General features: G+C 53.3%; 2 protein-coding genes across 7 annotated transcripts in view; one reads left to right on the forward strand and one right to left on the reverse strand.

Moving 5' to 3' along the window:
• Nucleotides 1-13,424, forward strand: part of LOC113971640 (uncharacterized protein C16orf45-like) — an 18,198-nt gene extending 4,774 nt beyond the window's left edge. For 4 of the 5 annotated variants that reach the window (XM_027691766.1, XM_027691767.1, XM_027691765.1 and 1 more), the window contains exons 2-7: nt 2,547-2,667; nt 6,462-6,535; nt 9,912-10,026; nt 10,147-10,220; nt 10,842-10,995; nt 12,019-13,424. In XM_027691766.1, the coding sequence (XP_027547567.1) occupies nt 2,564-2,667; nt 6,462-6,535; nt 9,912-10,026; nt 10,147-10,220; nt 10,842-10,960 (486 nt within the window). In that variant the 5' untranslated portion in view covers nt 2,547-2,563 and the 3' untranslated portion in view covers nt 10,961-10,995; nt 12,019-13,424. The remainder of the gene's footprint in view (nt 1-2,546; nt 2,668-6,461; nt 6,536-9,911; nt 10,027-10,146; nt 10,221-10,841; nt 10,996-12,018) is intronic. The other variant, XM_027691764.1, reaches the window with a different exon arrangement.
• A 4,953-nt stretch (nt 13,425-18,377) lies between these two features.
• Nucleotides 18,378-23,249, reverse strand: CCDC42 (coiled-coil domain containing 42). 2 transcript variants are annotated; one of them, XM_027691779.1, is made up of 8 exons: nt 22,170-23,249; nt 21,832-21,989; nt 21,400-21,505; nt 21,166-21,270; nt 20,438-20,635; nt 19,588-19,809; nt 18,954-19,112; nt 18,378-18,525 (listed from the first exon to the last, which is right to left on the reverse strand). In XM_027691779.1, exons 2-8 carry the CDS (start codon nt 21,903-21,905, stop codon nt 18,463-18,465), a joined length of 927 nt encoding a protein of 308 aa, XP_027547580.1. In that variant the 5' UTR covers nt 21,906-21,989; nt 22,170-23,249; the 3' UTR covers nt 18,378-18,462. The 2 variants fall into 2 exon arrangements, with proteins under 2 accessions (XP_027547580.1, XP_027547579.1); XM_027691778.1 differs by having other exon boundaries at nt 21,832-23,249.
• Between the last annotated feature and the right edge of the window lie 88 nt (nt 23,250-23,337).

Below are 23,337 nucleotides of genomic sequence, written 5' to 3' on the forward strand. Positions count from 1 at the left end.
CTGCCACCTCCTGCCATCCCAGCACTGCCACCTCCTCCTATTCCAGCACTGCCACCTCCTCCTTGTCCAGCACCTCCTTCCAACCCAGCACTGCCATCTTCTTTGTACCCAGCACTGCCACCTCCCCCATCCCAGCCTGGTCACCTCCTCCCTTCACATACACAGGCAAGGATTCACCTCTCCTAGTCTGCAATGGTTCTGCTAATGAGACTCTGGGATGAGAAGGGAGAAGAAGAGATGCTGACAGCTGTTTCAAACCCTCACTCATCCCCTGGGGAACAGCTGGCTGATAATCTCAGCCCAGTGATTCTGCCAGCAGTGATCAAAGATGTTCTGGGTTATTCACCCACCCAGGCAGGCCAGAAGTGACAGCCCACCCTCCCCCAGAGCCACCCCCGTGCTCCTGGGGCTGGTTGGCTTTGTCCTTGGCTAGTGGAGGCTGCAGTGAGCTCATACCTGTGTTTACTGGCACATCTGTACAACCAGCAGCCTTGTCATCTCAGCCTGGTCACAGAAGTGACACAGAGAAATGCAGCTTTTCCCTGGCAGGTCTAGAGCTGGGCTGAAGTACAAGCCCAGGGAGTGGCTGCCTACAGGCACGTGGCAGCTGTGCCATCTGCACCTTCACGTGTGTTACCTGCCAGCATCTGTCACCTGGCCCCGGTGCAGTGCTGGGGGCAGGTGCAGCCAAATATCCCAGGTGAGAGGAGCTCTGGGGTGGCAGAGCATCAGGATGCTTGGGACGAGGGACCTCTGCATCCTGGTCCCCTGGCAACCGCACTCTGGTCCCCTAGCAACCGCATCCTGATCCTGTAGCAACCACAGGCCGGTCCCTTAGCAACCCACATCAGGCCCGTGGAAACAAGGCGAAGGGAGGGGGTTTGTGCTCATTTGTAGCAGAGCCTTTGAGCAAGAGCTGATGGAGAGCAGTGCATCCAATCCCACACTCTGTCCAGCCCAGGGATTCATCCTTCTGTCCTGAGCAAGTGCTGGCTCCTGAGAGCATCCTGATGGTTTAGAACAGGGAGTGATGGAGGATTCCCACACTGGCATAAGCTGAACATGACCTTTGTGTCTAGGGGAAGAGGGATATAATCTCCAAGAAATCCTCATGAGTTTCTAAGCCAGAAACAGGAGAAAATTATTCTCCAAACCAGTCACACTGACCCAAACCAGTCATATTTCCCTGATAAACCTTCCCTGCTGGCAGCCTTGGAAATATGCCTCGCTTTGGGAGTGATTTCCCAAGTAGTTTTACATGATGGATAGAGGACCAGTGACTGAAGTGTTTGGTCTTGTGCCTTAATGCTGGTCCCTGGCTACCCTGTAACCCTTAGCACTGGCCTGGGTCTTGTTTGGAATGCCCAGGGGCCACACACTGTGACAACTCCTGTTCCCAAACATCACCTGCCTGGAAAATCCTGTTCCCAGAGCTGGTGCTTCATGGCTGTGCTTTCCCCCTTCCCTGCACAGGGAAAGTCCCAGGACTGCAGGAAGGCAAAATGTGCCCTGTGAAGATTCAAAGAAAGATTCATGTGTTGTTTTGAATGTTTTCTCACAGCCTGGCTTTGCTGTAGCACATGCCAGGAGAGCCAGATTAACCTGTGTGTGATGAACGTGCTGCTGCCTGTCACTGATAACAAGCTCAGTGTCGTGTCTCTGAGAGCCAGACCAGGCTGGGAGGTGGCAGCTGGCCTGGGAGATATTCCCATGAAATGGTCTGGGAGTCACTGTGGGATCCACAGGCACTGTGTGGATCCACAAAGCATCCACGTGTAAATCTGGGGGACAACCTTGTGCAAACAGTGGAACATCTGGGTGTAAGTCATTGGCAGGGAGAGGCAGAGCTGGTGGTCAGAGCCATGGATGGGGGTTACTGGGCTTTCATCCTGTCCATACTTCTAAAGTACAAGTTACAGCCCCTTCTTGTCTGCATTTTGCTGTGAATTCTTGCCTCTTGCCCTCAGGAAGGGACATCCCCTTTCCCTGCCTCAGTTTCCCCAAGTGGGTTACAGAGGTGATGGCTCAGCACTCCAGAGGTTGAGGAAGCTGAACTGGCCTGCTGGGTGCCATGAGGGCTCTTCCCCTGGTGAACTGGGGAGCACGGGGGGACTTCAAACAGCCTGTGATGGAAGGGCAGGAGCTGAAGGACTTTCATGTCCATGATTCCTCAGCTCTGTGCTGTGTGAGTCCAGAATTTGTTCCTGGCACGTGCTGGAGAAGGGTGCACACACAGGCTCATGGCTCTGTGCTGAGGTGGCTGAAGCTCACATGGTTCTGGAAAAAGAGGCATTCCTGTCCTTCCCTCCAGCAGTTTTTAGCTCCCTTGGCCTCCTGCTGTCCAGAGAGGGGGAAACTGGAAATCTGGGGCTCTCTCAGCAGCACAGAGCCAGGCACAGCACTGGTGTGAGCAGGGTGTGCAAGGCCAGCACGAAGCAGGGGAGGTGATGCTGGTTTCGGAGGCTCCAAGGCCCCACGGTCCTTGTTGGCCTCAGCACCCACCTGACGTCTCCTGCTGACTGACATGGCTCCTGTTCCATTGGCAGAGGATGAGATCATTTCCATGGCTGACTCCACCACCACCATCGATGACATTGAAGGAGAGCTCTTCAAAATCGAGAGGATCAGGGAGATCCTGGTGAGGAGGGAGTCGGAGCTGCGGTACATGTGAGTACCTGCCCTGCCCTGGTGCTGTGCCCCATTCCCAGGGGCATCCCAGCACCTTCTCCTGCCCAGTCAAGCAGATCATCCCCAGGGACAGGCAGAGCTGAGGCTGCTTTCCACCTTGTTTTCCACTGGGAAGCACAGCCTCTCCCACTGCTCTGGCCTTGCCCTCAGAAGGGGCTTTTTAATGGGTTATAAAGCTGCCACTGATGCTGTGAAGGTCTGAGCCAACCTAATTCTGTGCAAACAGAGTTTATCACATGGAGTTAGCTACACAAATGTTTCCATACTCAACCAGCAGCACCCCGTGTTCCCAGTGGGTCCATACTCTTCCTCAGTGTGAGGCTCTTGGGCTGGGACTGGGAAGGGACCTGAGGCTGGGGGTTTGTTGCTGCTCTCTGGAGATGTGGCTTTGCCCCAGCATGAAGATCTGCAGCTGCTGAACAGCCACATGAACACAGTTTATCCTTCCAGACTGAAGGATTGCACATCCTCCCAACTTCCCCTTTCCTCCTCCATCCCCTGGCCCCTGGGGTCACTGGGACACACCAGGATTGGACCAGCATCCGTGCCTGGTGCCACCCTGCATCCTGCATCTCTACCCTGCATCCTGCATCTCCACCCTGCATCCTGCATCTCCACTCCCAGCACAGCCTTTGCAGCCCAGTGAGGAGGGAAGGATTTTCTCCATGGTTCACTTCAATAATCAAAGCAGTTTTTTGGTACAAATCTCTAGGCCTTTCAGATTTAAGGCAATCAGCCACTGTGTTGCAGCAGCATTAAACCAGCTGCAACATAAAGGTACAGGAGGGTTAAAGAACATTTTTCCTGGGTATACCAGGGGATTTTATGATTTGGGAGGAAAAGGACTCATCAAAACTATCAAGTTTGTGTTGATTCAGCTTTTTAATACCACTGAATTGCTGTAGTCAGCCCAGTCTTCAGATCCCGTGCTGCCAGGCCAATAGAAACCTGGAATTTTTGTACTGGTAATGGCAAAAATCATATTTCCTGGGCTATAGCACTTGATATGCTGGGGTTTTTTTGGTGTGTCTGGTTCCTCAGTGGTACCTGCACTACAGGGATCACCAAAGCCTGGAAATCCCTGTGTAAATCCAGTGTGTGGGGAAGCTGTGAGCTGGACTGTGGCTGGTCTGGAACAGTGGCCTCTTTGAGGCACAGTTCCCCCTGAACACGTTGTTGAAAAGGATTTTTGGAATTCATAAAGAGTGTAGTTCTTCAATGCCTCCCATGGCAACTGGTACCTGATTCTCTCCGGTGCTGTCAAAGCTCACGGATCTTGTTCTTTCTTATCCCTTTGTTTGTTTTGTTCTTTGCCTTGCACTTGGAAAACAAAGGGAGATCACCTGCAGAAACCACATGCTGGGGTGGGCATGTGATCCCTTGGGAGTTTGGAAGTGCCAGGGTTGCCTGTCTGGGTGTTTTGGGAGTGCTGTGGGAACTCGAGCATCAGCTCTGTGAGGTGCAGGAGTGAGCAGGAGTGTGGACCTGTGGGGCAGGGAAGGCTGAGGGCTGGAGAAGGGAGATCCCAGACCTCTGGGTTCTGCAGGACAGGGTTTAAAAGGATGGGGAACTGGGGCTGCAAGGGCTTTTTTTCTTCCCAAGTGGGGAAAAAGTGTGATATTCAGGGTGGTTGGACTGTCAGCCTTGGGGAGGTGGACGTTTCCCAGGATGTGCTGCCAAACAGGTCAGTCGGTAGCAATCAGTGTTTTCTCCTTGTTGGAAATGTCAAACTAAAATGTTCCAACATTTCTGAGGTGTCTGTGCTCTGCAAAAGAATGAAACTGCCAATATTTCTCCTTTTATAGGGCAAAAGGAAAGGTCTGAAATGCCTGTGGGAGATTCAGCTCTGCACCCACCCTCCTCAGTGCCCTGACCTGCTCCCTGGGACCAGGCAGGGGCACCCTGGCTCTGGCTGGTGCTGCAATAGGTGTGAAAACTATTGGTAGAAGCAATCCCAGCTCTAACAGCAGCTTTCTGGGTGCTTCTCCCTGCAATCCCTCCCAAGTTTTGCTGAAATGAGAGTTTTTATTATTGCCCATTTATTATTCTCACTATCAGTTTTCCCAGAATTAATTTCCAATTTAAATTTAATAATATTTCAGCTCTCATTTGACTGTTTAATTTCATTTTAATTTTTCATTTCAATAAGCACATCACCAGCAATCAGCCTGTTGTCCCTGCATCCCATGCAGAGCTGGTGCTCTTTGTCCAAGTTCAGGGCTCAGCCACCACAGGACCCAAGAAGGGGACAAACAACCCTCCCTGCTCTCCATGTGCAGCTCCCAAGCACTGGCATTGCTGGACCTGTTCAGTGTGGAATGCAGACCAGGGAAAACTCTGTCAGCTGGAGCAAAGGTCTGACAGAGCCAAGAGGAAGCCTTCTCCTTCACCTGAGCTGATCCCCTCCCACAGCAACATCTCACAGGGTTCCTCTTTGTGAGATTGTTTATTTTCCCTTCCATTTCTGGTGTCCTCAGCTCAGCTGACAAAGCTGCATCTTCAGGCAGCTCTGGTAAACATGACTCATCCCAGAAGGGTGGACGGTGTGACTCAGTGGAAGGACCAGCAGGATTGTTGGAGATGCAGACAAGGCTTTTAGGAACTCCCACTTCCAAAGGAACCGGTGGCACAGCTGTGCAGGGGGGCACCAGCTCATCAGTCAGTCATGGATTATCTGCAGACACAACACAGGAGGGACGTGGAGCTGCTGGAGAGAGTCCAGAAGAGACACCAAGATGATCAGAGGGATGGAGCAGCTCTGCTGGCAGGAAAGGCTGGGAGAGTTGGGATTGTTCAGCCCGGAGAAGAGAAGCTTTGGGGTGACCTAATTGTGGCCTTCCAGGACCTGAAGGAACGACAGGAAAGATGGAGAGAGACTATTCACAAGGGCCTGGAGTGACAGGACAAGGGGGAATGGCTTCAAACTGTCAGAGGGCAGGGTGAGATGGGATGTTAGGAGGGAATTCTTCCCTGTGAGGGTGGGGAGGCCCTGGCACAGGTTTCCCAGAGATGCTTGGCTTTACCAAGGGCACAGGCATGAGAGTTTTAAAAAGAAATCAGTTTGTTCCTCTGCCAGCCCCAGTAAGCCACGAGCAGCACTTGAGCTGGTTCCCATGGAAGGGGCTGAGTGTCTGTGGTGCTCGTGAGACATCCACACTGCCTCAGCTCAGACAGGGCCACGTGCCCCTGGTTGGCTCCAGCAGCTGATGTTTGAGTTGGGCCCACCCTGATCAGCACCTTGGTGCTGTCGTGGGGTTTGAGCCAGAGATGTTTCTATTGCCTTTGGCTTCAGCAGGCTCCTTTTCTCCTGTTGAAATGACCTTGTTTCTCAGCAGACACCTGCAAAGTTTGCGCATTTCCCCCCTCTGTTATATTTTGAACTTCTTTTAATTCTGCAGGAGAGCAGGATGAAAAGGTCAGATCCTTTTATATGGCATCCATTTTTTTTTTTGGATTCTACCTTTTGGGGATTATTTTCTTGGAAGAAGGAGAGACACAGCTGCTATTGCCTGGTGGGTGTGCCAGGTTTTAATAACACTTCATTGTCGTTAGGGCAGTGAAACTTTTTCTTTGCCAACAACCAGCAACCCAACCCATGTGGCTCTGGGATGAAGTGGGCTCCTATTTCCCATGGGAAGGCAGGTAAATCCATGCTCCCCACCACAGGAACTGAGTGCATTGCCTTCCAGCATTGGTTGGGTGTTGCTCTGGGGGTTTTGAACCTTTCCTCTCCCAGTCTTCTCCCCTGAGTGGTTTCATTTGTGTCCCTGCAGGATGGATGACATTCAGCTTTGTAAAGAAATCAGCCGGCTGAAAAAGGAGCTTCAAAAACTCATAGCCCTGCCAGGTAAGGCTTTTTGGAGCTTCAGAGAACTGCACCCTGCTGCACTCAGCAGAAAGGTTCCATGAAATACAAGAAGCTCTTTGGGAGCTCCCCCCCCAGGATGCTCCCAGAGACACTGCTGCATCCACAAATGGGGCTCCCTGAGTGTCTGCTGAGATTCTCCTCGGGAGTACTTCCAGGGAGTCCTTGTCCAAGCTTGGGATAAAGGGCAGAGAAAACTGAAAAGCAGAGAAATAAGTCCTTGGAGGTCTGGTAAAGGAGAGGGGGAGCTGAGGGAGGTGTCAGTGAATCCCAACACAGTGCACCAGGGAGAATCCCAAGTGAGTCAAGAGGACAAGCAGGGGACATTGTCTGACCACACCATGGAGGGACCCCTTTGGAGTTAAAAGAAGGAGAGATGCCTTCAAAGGCCTTAAGTGTGTGAAAAGGAATGAATTCTTGCTGTGGCCATGTCAGAACATGTGTCAGTGGTGGGGCAGAGGGCAGCAGCTGCCAGGGAAGGGTTCCTGCTTGCAGCCAGGGTGGGATGGGTGCTAGGGGGATGCCATGCCAAAGGGACTTGGTGATGTCCCTGATTTAGGTGGATTCACCTCTCAGGGTGTTGAAAAGGGGCAAACAGGCCAGGGCAATATGTGTGAAAACTTCAGCTGGGAGGAAGTGCTGCTTTGTCACCTCCCTTACCATGACCAGTGACCCTCCACGTCCTGTCACAACTACAGCCACCCTTGTCCCTTCACAGCCCAGGAGAGGCCAAACCTCATTTCTCTGAAGGATCTCTCTCGGTATTCAAATCAAAGCACCCACCAAACAGCTCCAGGTTGGAATGAGACTGAGCAGGAAAGGCTTCCCCACAGGCTGTGTCCATCCCTGGTCATAAGGCTCTGCCTCCTCCTGGGACACGCTCACTCAGCCCTCAGCAAGGACTGCTTTCAGAAGCAGATGGGAGACATATCCCTGCTTATTTGTACCCACCCAAGCATGAGGATTCGGACCTGTTTCCCCAAGCACCACCTCAGCTCATCACTTCTGTACCCGAGGTCACCTCAAAGCCAAGAGTGGCAGCAAATACTGACCCCGTCTGAAGCCACAGTGGGGCTGTGCTGAGTGTGCTTGTGAATCTTCAGCACGTAGTTACAGCCCAAATGCTGCTTAATATGCGGGTCCTGATTAGTTTAATACAACCTGCCTGTACCCAGAGGGAGGTTCAGACAGGAAAAGGAGCATCCTGCCATAAAAATGGGATCTGCTTGCAAAACAGACCCAAATCTCATGTAGGCTTTTAATTCAAACACCTAAACTAAGACTTTATCTAAACCATGGCTCAGGACCAGAGATAAATTGTCCTTTTCTGATGCTGGAGAAATGTGTCTGGCTTTCCTTCATCTGCTTTGGTCTTTCATTTCTTGTCTTTTTAGCACTCCCAGATTCAGCTGAAAGCAGAAATTCTGCTTGCATCAGGGATACTCTTTTTGTCTTCTTTCTTACTTGACTCAGATCAGACTGTGCTGGAAAAATCCTGCACATCACTGTTCTGGAGAGAGCGTCACAGCAGTCCTCGGTTCAGATAAAGATTTGAACACATCAGAGCTTACTCAGAACTCAGCCAGACCTGGGGCTTGAAATCTCACCAGGCCAAGGTGCCTTCAATAATTCAGAGAGAGTCGTGGTCATGGTGGGCTCTGACATCAGCAAGTCTGGAAGGAAGGTGCAGTGTTTGTGCAGTGGGACGTGCACTCTGACGTGCCCCACCTCGGGAATGCAGGCTGTTGATTAACTCCAAATGCTGTGCACAGCCTGATGGTTCCCATTTGCGGGGCAACCACCTGGAAGTGTTCCTGGTCCCACCAGGCAGGTGGGAGCTGCACAGAGACAGTGCCCAGGGCCAGGTGACTGTCATTAACTCTTCCTGGTGGAAGACCAGCAGGGGTGGCCCAACCCCCAGCCCAGAGAAGCTTTCTCTACCAGAAAGCTCATCCCTTGCACAAAAGCACAGTGGCAGGAAAACCCTTTGTTTGCTGGGGATGTTTCTGAGTGGTTCCTCCTTCCCAGAGCCCTGCAGCAGCACCTCCACTGATCCACAGCAGACTTCAAACCACTAATCAATGCTCCGTTTAGGTCACTGCTGAGACCCTGCCAACAGGGCTCGCTCCACACTGTGAATTTCTCTGTATTTTTATTTAGCTGAAGGAAGGCTGGAGATTGATCCATTCTGGGCTGGGCTGCTGAATTCAGACCTGGTGTTAAATAGCTGCAGCACAAACAGTCAGAGTTCCCAGCTGGGGATCTCTCCATTGATATTTCCCACTCCTTATCCCTATGGCTCCAATCCTCACATATCCTGCTGACCACTGTGTACCAATAGGGAGCTAAACTTGTTCATTCAATCCATCTCTCCTATAGCAGGTGAAAATGTAAGGCCAGGTCCATGTCAGGAGTGGTTCTGTTCACTGGGGATGCTTACAGCAATTGCAGTTTCTGATGAGTCGGAAACATCGTGCTGGGCTTTTAAAATGCAGCTACAAACTAAATAAGGGGTTGGACTAGATGATCTCCAGAGGTCCCTTCCAACCCTAATTATTCTGTGATTCTGTAAATACCTATAGGACAGGACTTCATAGTGATGTGAGAGTTTTCCAGGCCTTCACTAACTCTCTGCCCAAAGATCTGTGACAGGAGTAGGTCCCACCCAAGGTGGGTCTCTTGGGGGGGTTCAGGTGACAACCAAAGCTGATGGATTCAAAATAGCCTGGCAGAAACTAGGGGCCATCCTTGTTGCTGGGGTAGGAACAGCACTGACAGTGTTTTGGAAGGTCAGATGTAGAGGATGAGATCACCAGGAGCGTGTTCAGCAAAGGAATAAGGCCACAAAACCAGTGGATTGTTTTTCACGTCATTTATGTGCGACACGAATGGAGGTGTGAGGTGTTCCCAGGGCATCTGCCCAGTGCTGATAATTCCCTGCACACCTGAATCCCCAGCAGGTTTCTCAGCCACATGGAGGACCTGACTGAGATCTCTGGACCTCTGCCCAGCTCAGGGCCAAGCTGGGGCTGGTTGGATGTGCTGGCTTGGGAAATGGGCGTTAAACACATCCCAAGGGGCCCTGTCTGTGCTCTGCAGAGCTCAGAGATGCATCTTGCAGTGCTCAGCCCCATGAAAGTTTTGGGGAGAAGCTAAAAGTTCGAAGTTTGATGACAGCAGATGTGTTTCCTTCCAGCCAGGGTGGTTTGGGATGAGGTTGTTGCTTATTTAGCAGCCTGTGCCTGGATCCAGCTGCTTCCTTTTGCTTGGCTTTTGCCCCCACTCTCATATCTGCTCCTGGGTTGATGGAGGTGGGATGGGCCTTGTTGGTGTGTTAAATGTGTTCTCTGTGCTGCAGAGAATGAGAAGTCCAACGAGGAGAAGCAGAGGGAAGAGGAGCTGGTCCAGCAGATACACAAGCTGGTGGAAACACGGGATTTCTTGGTGGATGACGTGGAATTTGAGAGGCTCAGGTAGCTCAGTGCAACTTATTCCTTGCACTGAGGACAGTGCAGTCTGTCCTCTGATCTGCATCCTGCCTTCCCAGCTGCTCCTATTCCTTTCCTGAATGGTAACCAAGTTCTTTGTCACAGGGAAAGGGAAGAAGACAAGGAAATGGCAGAGTTCCTGCAAAGTAAGCTCTCCAAAAGCTACCTCCAGAAAGCAAGTAGGTGGTTGATGAGTTTCATTCCTTGAATTGAGCCTCCCTGGCAGTTTCTCCCCTTTCCTAAGCACCCTGTCTCCAAGATTTCATTGCTCTGCCTGGGGCTGACTTACCTGGAGACCATCTCTTGCTGGAGGAGAGTGTGGGGAAATGGCAACTGGGGGATGCTGGTTCTTGAGATCACATTGTGGAAACGTCCCATATTGGTACAGATGTTGTGCTTCCATTTCCCTCATGGCATTTCCCAGCCACCATGTCCTGGGGGATGGGTAGGTGTCCTTTCATAGGTGATGGGCTTCATCTGACCCTTTCCAACCAGCTCTTTACATCCCATCACACCACTACCTATGGTCACATCCTGGATGGACACCACAGCCTCTGATGGCAGGTCACCCTTTTCCCTGTGCCTCCATCACCTTCCCAGTGCAGTGGGAGGCATTTCCAGCCCAGGACCCCTGTGGACACCCAGGAAGCACACATGGCAATGTGCCTCCTGGGTGCAGGAGCTCATGCCCAGCTGTGGTTCTGAGGAGGGTCAGCAACTGAGCCCCAAGAGGAGCTCTAAGGATCAGCCATGGGCCTGTGCCCTGGTCACCAGGCAGACCCCAATTCCTCTTTCCACAGCTCCTGTCAAAGAGAAGAAGATGACTTCCAGGGGACAGCAAACCTCGGCACCGTACATGACCAAGACAGGCCTCACCCTGCTCAAGGAGTGCTGTGGCTTCACCTGCTCCATCATGTAGCCAGTCCCAGCTCCTGGGCACAGGACATGACCATGGTGAGTGTGCACATCCTGGGAAGCTGGGCTGGGCAAGAGGGGCTTCCTTGTGCTGGGCCTTCCTGGCTCAACTGCACAGTGATGTGCCAGTGTTTTGGAAACAGGGATCACCCAAGGCCAGGCCGTGTCCGTGGCACAGGACTGTCCTCTGGCTGGCGAGGGGCAACCAGGCAGCCCCTGTCCATTTGCCAGAGGTTCAGGACATAACTCATTCTAAAAGTGGTCACTTTGTAGAAGTCTCAGGGAGTGGCAGACCCATAGAGAGGTGCTTCTTGCCAGTGCAGCCTGGCATGGACTTCCCAGCTCATCCCAGGAGGAGGCTGAAGTGGCCAGGTTGGATCCCCAGTGGGCCAGCTCTGCCTGGCTCAAGCTGCCTCCCTGCTCTGATGCCTATGTGTGACTCTGCTCCACAGCACATGCTGCCAAAATTGGTGTTTGTGGGATGCAGACAAGTCAAGCAAGGCCTGAACAGCTTGGTGGGGAGCTCAGGTGACCTGGTGAGCTGAGCTCACTCTGGCCAGTGTGCTGAGGACACAGGCGACCAAGTCACTGCTGAGATGAAGTTATATCTGTAAGGATGTGCTTTACTCCAGCTGAAGTGAAATCCTGTGCTCCAGCACCACAAATCTGAGTGCAGACCTTACAGCTCAGCACAGGGCAGCTGGCAGGGAGGTGAAACCATCCACCCACTGAGCTCCCACCTTCCTCCACGCCTGGACTGCACCCAGAGGGTGTAAGCAGGGCCAGAGCTGAGCACTAGGACCTGACTGACCCCATGTGTGAGAGGAAGATGATGGTAATGGAGGTCCAGTGGGTTGTAGCCTCTGTGGGAGGATACATCTCATCCTGAATATCACTGGAGACTTCCACTGTGGCCAGTGGCCTGAGAGCCAACAGTCCCTCTCACTGGCATTAGGTGCTCTGTAAGGCAGGGTTGGCTCTCTGGCCATTGCAGAAGGGAGGCACCAAGGGAATCCCATGGTTGCAACTCATGGTTTCCCATCTCTTGCCTTTCCTCCCCAGGTCTCCAGCCAGAGTCCACAACCTGCTCTCCTCCGAGAGATTCAACCTCCCGTCATTGTCCATGCTTCCCACGGCAGCACCACCACCGGAGGGGCTTCCCAGGCAGGCTGGTGCAAGTTTGAGTGACCACATCAGTGGTACCACGTCCTCCATGGCATCAACAAACACCACATCCCACCCGAGCTCAGCTTGGAAGGCATGTGCAGCGGCGGCAGCAGAGGCCATGACCAAGGGACTGGTGCAGTCCTTCACCTGGACACAGGGTTAAAAAAAGCACATGTTTGGAGAACACTGTGCTCCACCATCCAAGACATGCTGTGCCCACAGATGATTGTCTCCTCCTTAGCCTTGTACAACCTTTGAGTGTCTGTGGGACGATTCCTGAGGACTCTTGGTGGGGAATGTCTGTGGTTTGGGTTTCATTGTGTTTGCCTTGGTTTTGTTGCAAGGTGCTCTGTGGCTTTGGGTAGAGCCAAGCAAAGGTGCAGGGCAGTTCCTGGAGCCTGCTGAGTGCAGGGATGCTCCCTGTGGAGTCACCACCAGAGCACAGACCGGGCGTGTGCAACTGCGGGCAGATGAGTTGCTTTCCCCACCTCACCTTACTGGATTCAGTGCTCAGCTCCAAGAAAAAGAAGGAGGTGAGAACAACAGGAGCAAAATTCCGAACAGGGCAACATGCAGAACGAAAGGAAAACCCATCAGGAGACTGGAGACATGGCAGGGGAAGGTGGAGACAGCAGGTGAGATGCTCTCAGTGCCAAGAGGACGTTCAGTCCTGCCCTCCAGTGCCCCAGCCAGCACCTCTGGGCTTGGCATCATGAGCTGGACACAGTCCTGTGCAAAAGACTCAGGGCACCCTGATGTCACCCAGTGCTCAGCCCCTGTTGTCCCTTCTCAGCATCCACCTATGTTGAGGTGGCACAGCCAGAGCTGCTGGTGCCCATGGCAGTAGGACAGGAGCTTTCCTTCTCCCTGGGTGTGAAGGCCTCTCACCCCTCCCTCCCTGCCTGCCCTTCTGCCCTCTAGCTGCTGTGGCTTCACTGGGTGGCCTGGGGTGGCCTCCCCTTTGGGTGGCTGCCCAGGAGCTCTTGCTGCCTTGTCCTCCAGCCAAAATGCTGATTCCCCCAGCTCAGCCCTGCTGCAGTTTGCTGCAGGGTCATGAGATGGTGCTCCTGCCTGGGTCACTGGTCACCGTGCCAGGGAGTTGGTCACAACTCCTGTGGCTTTTCCCATAGCACCTGATAGCACATTCACCCTGACAAAGCACAATGCAGGTGGGATCCTTCCTAGTGCAGTGCCATAAGCAGGTCCAAGTTCCTCACTGAGTCACAGACTGGTTTGGGTTGGAAGGGACCTTAAAGCTCATCTCATCCCACCCCCTGCCATGAGCAGGGACACCTTCCACTAGCCCAGGTTGCTCCAAGCCCCGTCCAACCTGGCCTTGGACACTTCCAGGGATGGGGCAGCCACAGCTTCTCTGGGCAACCTGTGCCAGGGCCTCCCCACCCTCACAGGGAACAATTTCTTCCTAATATGTAATCTAACCCTATTCTCTGGCAGTTTGAAGCCATTGCCCCTTGTCCTGTCACTCCAGGCCCCTGTAAATAGTCTCTGTCCATCTTTGTTTTAGCTCCTTCAGGTCCTGGAAGGCCACAATTAGGTCACCCCGAAAACTTCTCTTTTCCAGGCTGAGCAACCCAGTTCTCTCAGTCTTCCCTCATATCTCAGCACTACCAGAGAACCCAATGTGTGAAATCTGTTCTCTAACCTTTGTAAGGGGGTTTCCACTCCCTTATCCTTCCTGGGCAACCTTCTCCATCCCAAAACATGGATCCTACCAGCAACCAGAGAAGTCCACAAACTAAACCAGTCCCTCTCCCCACTCACAGACCAGGGTGCAAGGCCCAGATGGGCCAACATGACACCTGCAAACTTGACTCCAGCAAACTTGACCCTGCTTTGGTTCATGTCACCTCTGAGTTTACCTCATTACTCTCTATTTGAAGCTTGCCTACTTTGTGCTGCTTATTGGTAATGCCCTACAGCCCCCTACAACCATCACCTGCCACTTTCTGGTACTCCCCTTGCTTGGGGGAGGCTTCAGTGTGGACTGGTGGGAGCACCTGTAGATCACAGGGGCAAATTAAGTCACAGAGAGCTCTCCTCTGCTCTGCCCACCCTGTGCAGTGGAGTGAGGTGCAGTTCACAGCTGGGGCTGTTGTCTGAGCTGTCCATCATCTGTAGCATCCAGTCCAGGAGCTGATGGGACAGGTTGGGCCACTGCCTCCCTGCTCTTCCAGAAACTGTCCAGTGGGTGCTTTGCTTGGTCACTCTGCAGTCACAATATGTGAGTTTGCTTTGATCCACACAGACCAAAGGCTCAAGACCTAGAAGGCTCCTCTCACTGTCCTTGCCTTCCCAGGGTCTTACTGGGCTGGATGAGTAACTCAGTGTGTTTGGTCGGGCTGAGAGGGCAAGGAAGAGCCCTTGATTCAGAACTTGCCCCCTACTTCATCCTTACCTGCACCCCACAAGGCCCCCAGACCCAGACTTTGGCTGTGGAGCAGTGCTGGGCAGGCAGGGAAGATGGGAAAGGTCCTGGCCTGTTCTGCTCTTTGTTTATGGGCTGTGTTTGAGTGGCTGCTCATGGAGAAGGGGACAGGCTGCTGGCCTGGGCATGCTGGCCTGTGTTATAAGTGATGGCAAAGGTGCCCAGCACACGGGAGAGATGCTGTTTCATGTGCATTGATTTCAACCCAAACCAATAAATGTCTGTTGGAAGCTTGGTTCATAGGTATTTCCCCACCTGGGACATTTTTTAGAGAGATGGCTCGGGCTGTGTCACAGCAGGGTGGAACAGAAACCAGATCCTAAAAAGTCAGGCTGGACTTTGGACTTCCCTGGCATTGCAGAACAGAGCAGCTCCTGTACCCAACCCTTCCACTTCTGGCTCTTAACATTTCACTTCTGGGCCAGGTTGAAAAGTCTTTGGAAAGGCAAGAAACTGCCTCCCTGGGTTAATACCCCTTATTGCTCAGGGCCCTGAACTCTTTAGACATCTTTGTTCAGTGGTAGCAGCCTTCTGTCCTTGCTAAGCCTCAATGGCACCATTTACAGGGGGGTTGTGGAACACCAAATGTCTTCTCTGTGTGGCACTTGGCACTTGGCAGGAGGTCTGGGTGCACCATATCCTCCCTTGGATCCCAACTCTCCCCCTCCTGTATCCCACCCCCCAGTTCTCCCAGGAGGAGGAGCTGGACTTGCAGGGCCTGCAGGGTCTTGTGGTTTTTGGTGTTTCCTGGGCTTGGGAAGGGTGATTAAAGAACAGATGAGAAGCACCTCATGGTGGACATGCAGGAGAGCACAGGGAGGTGGGAGATGGGCTGAGTAGGAGCAGAAAGGCAGGACAGAATCTGGGCTGTGCTGGGCCTCATCAGTTGTGCAGGACCAGAGAAGCTTCCAGTCACTCATGGATGTGACCTGCTTCTGTGCCAGGAACTGAGAAAGGGGACCAGGAAGCTCTTGGCATCCTCTCTTGGATCAGAGAGCTGGAAACTGGATGTGCACAAACAATGCTCTAATTTGGGTTTAATGACACCCAGGGGTGCTCGGCCTGCCAGGTGCTAATCCTGGGAATAACAAACCAGCAGTGTCTCCTGAGGTCACCACTGCAGACAGTGGTCAGTGCTGGCACTGGGCTGTCCTGGTGGCACAGTGCCTGGGAGGGGAGGCTGCAGGTCTCCAGGTGAGAGCATCCCAAGGGATCTGCAGCTGATGGTGCCTTTCTGTGCAGTCCTGTTCTGTGCCAGAGCGTGTCCCTGTCACTCACACTGCACCTGGTGGCTCTGGGAAATGCCACCACTGGTGCCAGGGCAGAGCTGCCCTGCAGAGCAGAGTGCTGGCACTGCTAACCCCTTCCCACACTGGTGGAATAGCCAGCTGCTCCAGAGGAAATGTTGGCAGAGTCCAGACTAAACCAATAACAACATCTCAGTGTGTTGGGTATTTTCCATCAAAAAGAGGCAAAACACTGCAGATTTAGCCAATACTTTAGTCATCTCCTCTCTGTGCCAAGAGAAAGAAATCTTAGAGAAAAACCCACCCAAACCTTGAAACCACCACGCAAACAAAGCAACCCCTGCAATTCCCCGAGCAGATGGCAGGCTGTAAACACAAACAACTTATTTATCATCCTCGGAACTGAAACCCTGATACTTAACCAGGTAATTTTAGTCTTTGCCCCCATGTCCCACGGCACCATGAGTCACACTGGTTTGGCCTTGCCCAGGACAGGAATAGAGCTGGAAGGAACTGCATTGTAGTGATGCCCAGCACACTGTGCTTGGGCAGTGGGTCCTGCCGCCTCCTCTGCTGGGGCTGAGGGCCCTGAGCCAGCAGGATGGCTCCAGCAGGCAGGAGAAGGATGGCAGGTGGCCCAGGAAAGCCTGGCAACCCTGAGAGTCCCCTCTGTGGAGCAGGACCAGCACAGCCCCAGCTCAGCATCTTCTGGCATCTCACAAGTGGCGAGAGCAGAGCTTGTCTTTCTGCTGGTCTAGGGATGCCTTGGCTGCTTTGCCTTAGTTGAGATGAGAGGGTTTCCCTCCTGCCCAGAGAAAGGGCCCTTAACAAATTGGTGCCAACAGCAGCCCTGCCACCCATCACCTGAGCTCATGTGCCAGCATTCCCACTTGCATGTCTCCACCTCCACCCTGGTGTTGCTTTAGGATCCCCCAGTTAGCAAGGGAATTAAATAAATTTAGCCTTTGCATTTCAGTGGTTTTATGGTTGTTCGGGCCGACCAGCTGTGTCAACTCACGCAGCCTTGGAGATCTTTTTCAACCTCATTGATTCTGTGATTCTGTTGTCCTGTGCTGAGGGTTCATCAGAGGAGCTGAGCTCAGGTATCTGGGTAAGAGACAGAATCACAGAATCAACGAGGTTGGAAAAGACCTCTGAGATCATCCAGTCCAACCCATGACCCAACCCCACCTTGTCACCCAGACCATGGCACTGATGCCACATCCAGGCTCTGCTTAAACACCTCCAGGGACGGGGACTCCACCCCCTCCCTGGGCAGCCCATTCCAAGGGCTGATCCCTCTCTCTGGAAAGAACTTCTTCCCCATGTCCCACCTGAACCTGCCCTGGTGCAGCTCAAGGCTGTGCCCTCTTGTCCTACTGCTGGTTCCTGGGAGCAGAGCCCGACCCCCCCCGGCTCCCCCCTCCTGTCAGGGAGTTGCAGAGAGTGAGAAGGTCTCCCCTGAGCCTCCTCCAGTCCAGGCTGAGCCCCCCCAGCTCCCTCAGCTGCTCCTCACAGCACTTGTGCTCCAGACCCTTCCCCAGCCTCGTTGCCCTTCTCTGGACCTGCTCCAGCCCCTCAATATCCTTCCTAAATTGAGGGGCCCAGAGCTGGACACAGCACTTGAGGTGCAGCCTGACATCTCCAAACTGTCCAGCACTCGGTACCCAAAGGACTTCAGGAAACCTGGCCCATCACTCTGCTCTCCTTAAGCCCCCAGAGCCAGCAGTGCCCTCAGCCCATCCCTCAGGAGTGGCAGGCACTGCAGCCCCCGCCTTCCTCAGGGGCCAGAGCTGCTCCTTTTGCTTTAACTCCCATCAGCTGCCACCAGCAAGAGGCAACAGAGCGGGTGAGGGGGTGGCTGTGGGTGGAAGGAGAGGGGACAGATGAGTCACCTCTCAGGAGGGGTGTAAATGATCCTGGTGCCTCTGGATATGTCACAGCTGAGACAAGATGCAAGGGCACAAATGCACATCATCCTCCCTGCTCTTGGATGAGTCACAAGTTGACTTTTCCAAGAGCTACTGCTCTTGGTTATCATCACCAGTGCCTCTGCAAGACATTTACCAATCCCTGGGACACCCCTGAGGGCCACAGAAAAGTTCATTCTCTCCTGCTTGGTTTTGTTTCTCTCTTCTGCTGCTGTGTGCTTGGTCTCACAGAAGAGCAGGGAAGGGCAGCATCTGAGGATGCTGATGCCTGTGGGATGAAGGGGCTCAGATCCAGCCCTGGCACACAGAGCTGCTGTCTGGGAGGAGGTGACAGGCTGCGTGTGGTGTTGGAACCTCTCTGAAGCTCTCCCCAAGTCTCCCCACCACGTTGTAACATCCCTCTCAAATAGCTGAGGTCAGGCTGAGTGGGATGTCCAAATGTGAGCACTGATCCCTGTTTGAGACTCTGCTGTCCCAGCCTGCTCTCACCACCTTGCTGGGACACTGTCTCCTGCAACCAGAATCCCACCTGCCAGACAAGGCATCCCAGTGGCATCTGTGGGATGGAGCTCTGATGTGTCCAATCCTCCCAGGAAATGAAGAGACATCTTAAAACATTTTGGTTTTTTTTTTATTCTGCAGTATCTCTTGGGTTCTCTTCTCCTCTCCTTTCCCTTTCCCACCCTGCTGGCAGGGCAGGTCCCTGCACAGGTTCTCACTTGTACTTCTTGATGTCCTCCTTAGAGATGTCCCTGAGGTCTTCAATAAACTGCTGAATCTAGGGTGGGAAAGAGAGAATGCAGAGCTCAGTGCAGGGATGGGAACAGGGAGCAGAGGGGAGCTTGTTGTCCCTTTTGGAGGCAAATGTCCCCTACTACACTGAGCAGGAGGACAAACAAGGCATTTGCCTTGCTGGATCTGCACCACCAGAATGGGCTTTTGTGGGCAAGTGGGTGAATGAAATCAAACCTTGATCTGCATCCCCTGTCCCAGCCTGCCTGGCTCACACTTCTTCTGCCCCACAAGGGCCCTCCTCAGAAGAGACAGACTTGCCTGGAGTCCCCAGCCCCTTCCCCGTGCCCGAGAGCGCCCATGTGAAAAGGAAGGTGTCTGTTGGGCCTGTGGGCTCTCCCCTCCCTTTGGGCAGCTGAGAGTCATTCCTGCTCCTCTTTCTGGAAAGGGAGAAGGGCTCTGGCCTGGCTTTACCATGTCCAGCTGTCTGTGGCTGTCATGTGCTGCCACGTTCCACTTTGCATCCAGCCGTGTGCTGGCAGCATGGAAGAGGCTGTGGATGGTCCTCTCGATGGCCCTCAGCTTCGTGGCCTTCTTGGCAGCCCTGTTCTGGATGTCGATCCACTGAGCCTCCTGGGAGAAGAGGAGACATGGAGCAGGGGGACATGGCCCAGCTGAAGGTGCTGCTTCAGCACAGGAGACCCTGGCTCGGAGACCCCAACTTCCACACTCATCTGCTTGGTTAGGAAGCCTTGCCCAGGGCTGTGCTGGAAGTGCTTCAGCTCAGTGTGGTGGAAACAGGTCCAGGAACAGCCCCATCCGCCCTCCCCACAGCAGGGAAGCTGATCCCCTGCAGCAGCACGTGCCACTGACCCCCCCTCTCAGACCAGGTCCTTTCCAGCTTTGCCTTAGGGCAAACCTGCTCCAGACCTGGGCTTTCATTCTTCCTTCTGCATCCCCATGGAAGGAAGAAATTAGCCATCTCCTCCAACCACAAAGGCTGCTACTGGACTTTGCCATGAGCCCATGGCTGCAGGATAAGCCATCAGCCAGTCTTGAATCAGTCAGGCCTTGGACATCTTGCCCTGCCCATCCCACAGTTCCTTACCCAGACAGGGATGTCGCTTCGAGCCTGGTCTAAATATTGTTTTAGCTGCATCAGATCATTCTTGCGCTGCAGCATCTCAGCTCCTTTCTCTGCCCTGTACTGGTCCAGGAGCACCCTGGCTTGCTTAGTCATTGCCTTGTGCCACTGCTGTGACTGCAGCAGCTCCCTGCGTGACCTCATCAGTGACTTGTAGAACGAAACGATGTCCTCGATGTCCCGAAACTGCAGCACAGGATCCCTGGTGTTAGTACCTTCCCTCACCACCTGCAGATCTCGTGTCCTTTGGCACCCTGCCCTGAGCAGGGCCAACACCTCCCCCAGATGAAAGGTCTTCCCTTCTCCACAAGACCATTGTCCCCGTTGGCTCCTGAGCACCACCACATTCCCTATGTGACGACATCCCACTGTGCCAGGCCTGGAGCCGTCACTGCCACAGGCAAGGGGAGATATTACAGCTCTTCCCCAGGTGAGCAGTGCTCTGATAAACACAACCACAACTACAGCTGCCTCAGAATGAGACCCAGGCAGCTCTTTACCTCTCCCAAACCACCAATATGACCTAAAATGGTGACACCAAAGCCCCCCCCCTCCCCTCAGCCCTGAGCCTTTGCCCCTTCTCATGGTTTTTCTTGGTTTTCTCAAGCCTTCACCTCCTGTTCTGGTTCTCCTCCCCTGACTCTGCTCCCTGTGGCTCACCTTGGTTATAAGGAACTCCTTCCCATCCCACTTGAGGTCTCTGAGTTTGACCAAGTGTTTTAATTTCCCTAGATTTGCCTTATCTCTTCTATTTTAACACCCACATAAGGCCCTTCCTGAGCCCAGGATCTGCCTCTCTCAGGTCCAACCTCACCTGTGAGATCTCCACCACATCCTCCAGGTATCTCTTGAACATGGAGTATTTTGGCAGTTTTTGGCAGAGTTTCTGATGCTGTTTTATGAGGGCTTCCAGTTCCCTCTTAGCTCTCAGAAGCTCATTCTCTTTTTTTATAGTCTCCTCTCTATCTTTGCTGGCTTTCTTCAGGGCTTGCTTTCGCAGCATTTCGTTTTCCTGGTGATGTTTCCCCATCAGCACACACAGACACAGGGAAGGGAAGGCAAGGGAAGATGGAGCTGGGTTACTCAACAGCACTGGAAGGAGACACCTTCAGAGAGGAGAGACCAGCACTGGAGCACCCCTGGGAACAATTCTCCTCCCCGTTTTACAGGGCCATCCCTGTGGCACTGACCCTTTGATCTTGAAGGCAGCACCTGGGATGGCACTCTGATTTTCAGACCTTCTTGTACCTGTCCCTGGAAGACTGATGGAGCTCAACAGTGGGGACAAGGCTGAGACCCTCCTCGGGGGACATTTGGGGCCCTCAGGAGATCACAGGGGTACAGGACAAGCTCTCCCCGCCCAAACCCTAACAGGGCTTTGCAGCTCTGTGGTACAAACCCCTGTGTCCTGCCAGTGCTGTTCTCACACCTCCAGGCTCACGGGAGGCTTGGCCAGGTGTGCTGGTCCAAGACCCTGTTTCCCAAGGGAGGGGAGGAGTTGGTGGTGTGGCTCAGGGTTGTGTCAGCTGAGCAGGGCAGTACCTGTACAGTCCTCCCAGATCTCTCCACGTGGGCCTTCAGCTGAGTCCTCCTGGCGTGCAGGTCCCTCCACTGCTCGGCAATGACCTGCAGCCTCTCCTTGAAGGCCTGGCAACACCAGAGCGAGGGTGACACGGATGCCCACACCCAGCACCACCCACCTGCCTGCTGCTGCCACCCACCAAAGAGCCCCAAAGCCCTCCCAGCCACGTCCCAGCACCTTCCCATCTTTCCCACCTCTTTCTTCTCCGCCACAGCATTTTCCAGACATCGCAATTCTTTCTTCTTCTTCAGGAGGCACATAAACGAGGTGGCGGGGTCCTCATCTGGCTCTCCAAGTGCCCTGTGAGAGAGCATTTCCTCAGGGTTACACACTGGATCCAGGTCCTTGCAGGGTGCTGGACTGCTCTGGGTGTTGGACTGTGTTCTGGGTGTGGTGATGGGGCAGAGCAGCCTGACACCATCTCAGACCCCATCTGTCAGTGTGGCATCCCCACCCCTCCCCAGGGGGGATCCCCTAACAGAGCAATGGGGTTACAGGAGGAACAGGGCCGGGAAAGGGAGGTACAAGAGGGGATGGAAGTGATGGAGATAAGGGATGGCAGTTTGCCACAGTGGGGGAAGGAGGGATGGAGGAGACAGGAGAAGAGGGTGGAGGAGCCCCCTCACCTGAGCTGGGGCAGGAGATTGGCCCTGTACTGTTCCAGGTAATAGGTGGCATCCTCATTGGCTTCCGGGTCCATCGCTCCAGCCACCAGCAGCCACCAGAGCCCAGGTCCTGCTGGCCCTGCTCCTCTCCCTGCCTTCACCTACGGCCACTCCAACACCTGCAACAAGCTCTGTGGCTACTCTAACCCACCAGGACAGGCCCTGCAGCTCCTCTGACCCCAGGGAGAGACCCTGTGGCTACTCTAATCCACCAGGAAAAGCCCTGGGGCTACTCTAACCCCCATAACAAGCCCTGTCACTACTCTAATCCCACAAAGAGACCCTGAGGCTACTGCAACCATTTTGACAGCTCCTGTGGCTACTCCAAGCACTGTGACACCTCCTGTGGCTATCCAACTATTGTGACACCTCCTGTGGCTACCAACCACTGTGACAGATCCTGTGGCTATTCAATCACTGTGACATCTCCTTTGGCTGTCCAACCATTGTGATGCCTCCTGTGGCCACTCCAACTCCTGTAAATGTTTACTTGGCAACTAAATGCTTACTTGGCATCAGTGGGACTAAGTCACTGTGTCCAGGACCAGGATTTTTTTCATTCCTTTCACTTCATCTTCTCTGTTTCCTCCTCTCCTAAGTTTGGGCCCCCGTGCCCTGTGACCTCTGCTGCCTTGGGTGGGTATTTCAGGGCCCCTGACAGCCACATCCCACTGTCCCAGTGCTCAGGGCTTGCTCCTTCTCTCCCAAACACCAGATGGAAACACTGTTAAACACAGCCCAGAACCTGTGTCGGAGTTCCTGGAGGAATTGTGGTGAAGTGGGGACATCTCCTGGCCGGGAGATGGATCAGCACTGCTGGGAAATAACCCAGCACTGAGTGAGTCCGTAAACTCCAGGCGCACTTCCCACTGTCTTCACAGCCACACGTGAGAGCTCTTCACCTCTCCTCACTGAACACTGCAATGTGGTCATGTAACTTCCATCCTGAGGGAACAGATCTGTCAGAATTAAAAATAAAAAGGTGATTTTTTTGCTGAAAGCCACTAAAAAGCACTTTTTGTAAACCACACCATCTCCCTTAAGCACCCTGGTGATATTGAACGACAGAGTACACCCAGCAGGCCCTGCTGTGCCACAGCCACATTTTATTTCACACCAGAATGATTTTCCTATTTAAACCCTCAAAATATACTCCACAATAAATATTAATCTCAGATTAATGCTGCTATCAAATATTACTGTCTTCTTTCTACACCATCCCTTATTTTCCAAGCAAGATTGGACATAGCACAATATGAAATATATTCTAACCCAGCTCATACAGTTCTCAGTGAAACAGTCTCACCTCTACAGCCCACCTGCACCCCTCAGGAATGAGAGCTATGAGAAAGAAGAGTTCTTTCTAGAAAGAAGCTGCACCTTGTATTATTACACGCAGAGAAAAGGCAGAAGTTGCTTTTTCCACTTCTGCTTTTCAAATGGTGTGAATCCACAGGGAATTCTGCC

Source organism: Neopelma chrysocephalum, unplaced genomic scaffold, assembly GCF_003984885.1.
Source record: "Neopelma chrysocephalum unplaced genomic scaffold, ASM398488v2 Primary Assembly neopelma1_84, whole genome shotgun sequence".
Taxonomy (NCBI): Eukaryota; Metazoa; Chordata; class Aves; order Passeriformes; family Pipridae; genus Neopelma; species Neopelma chrysocephalum.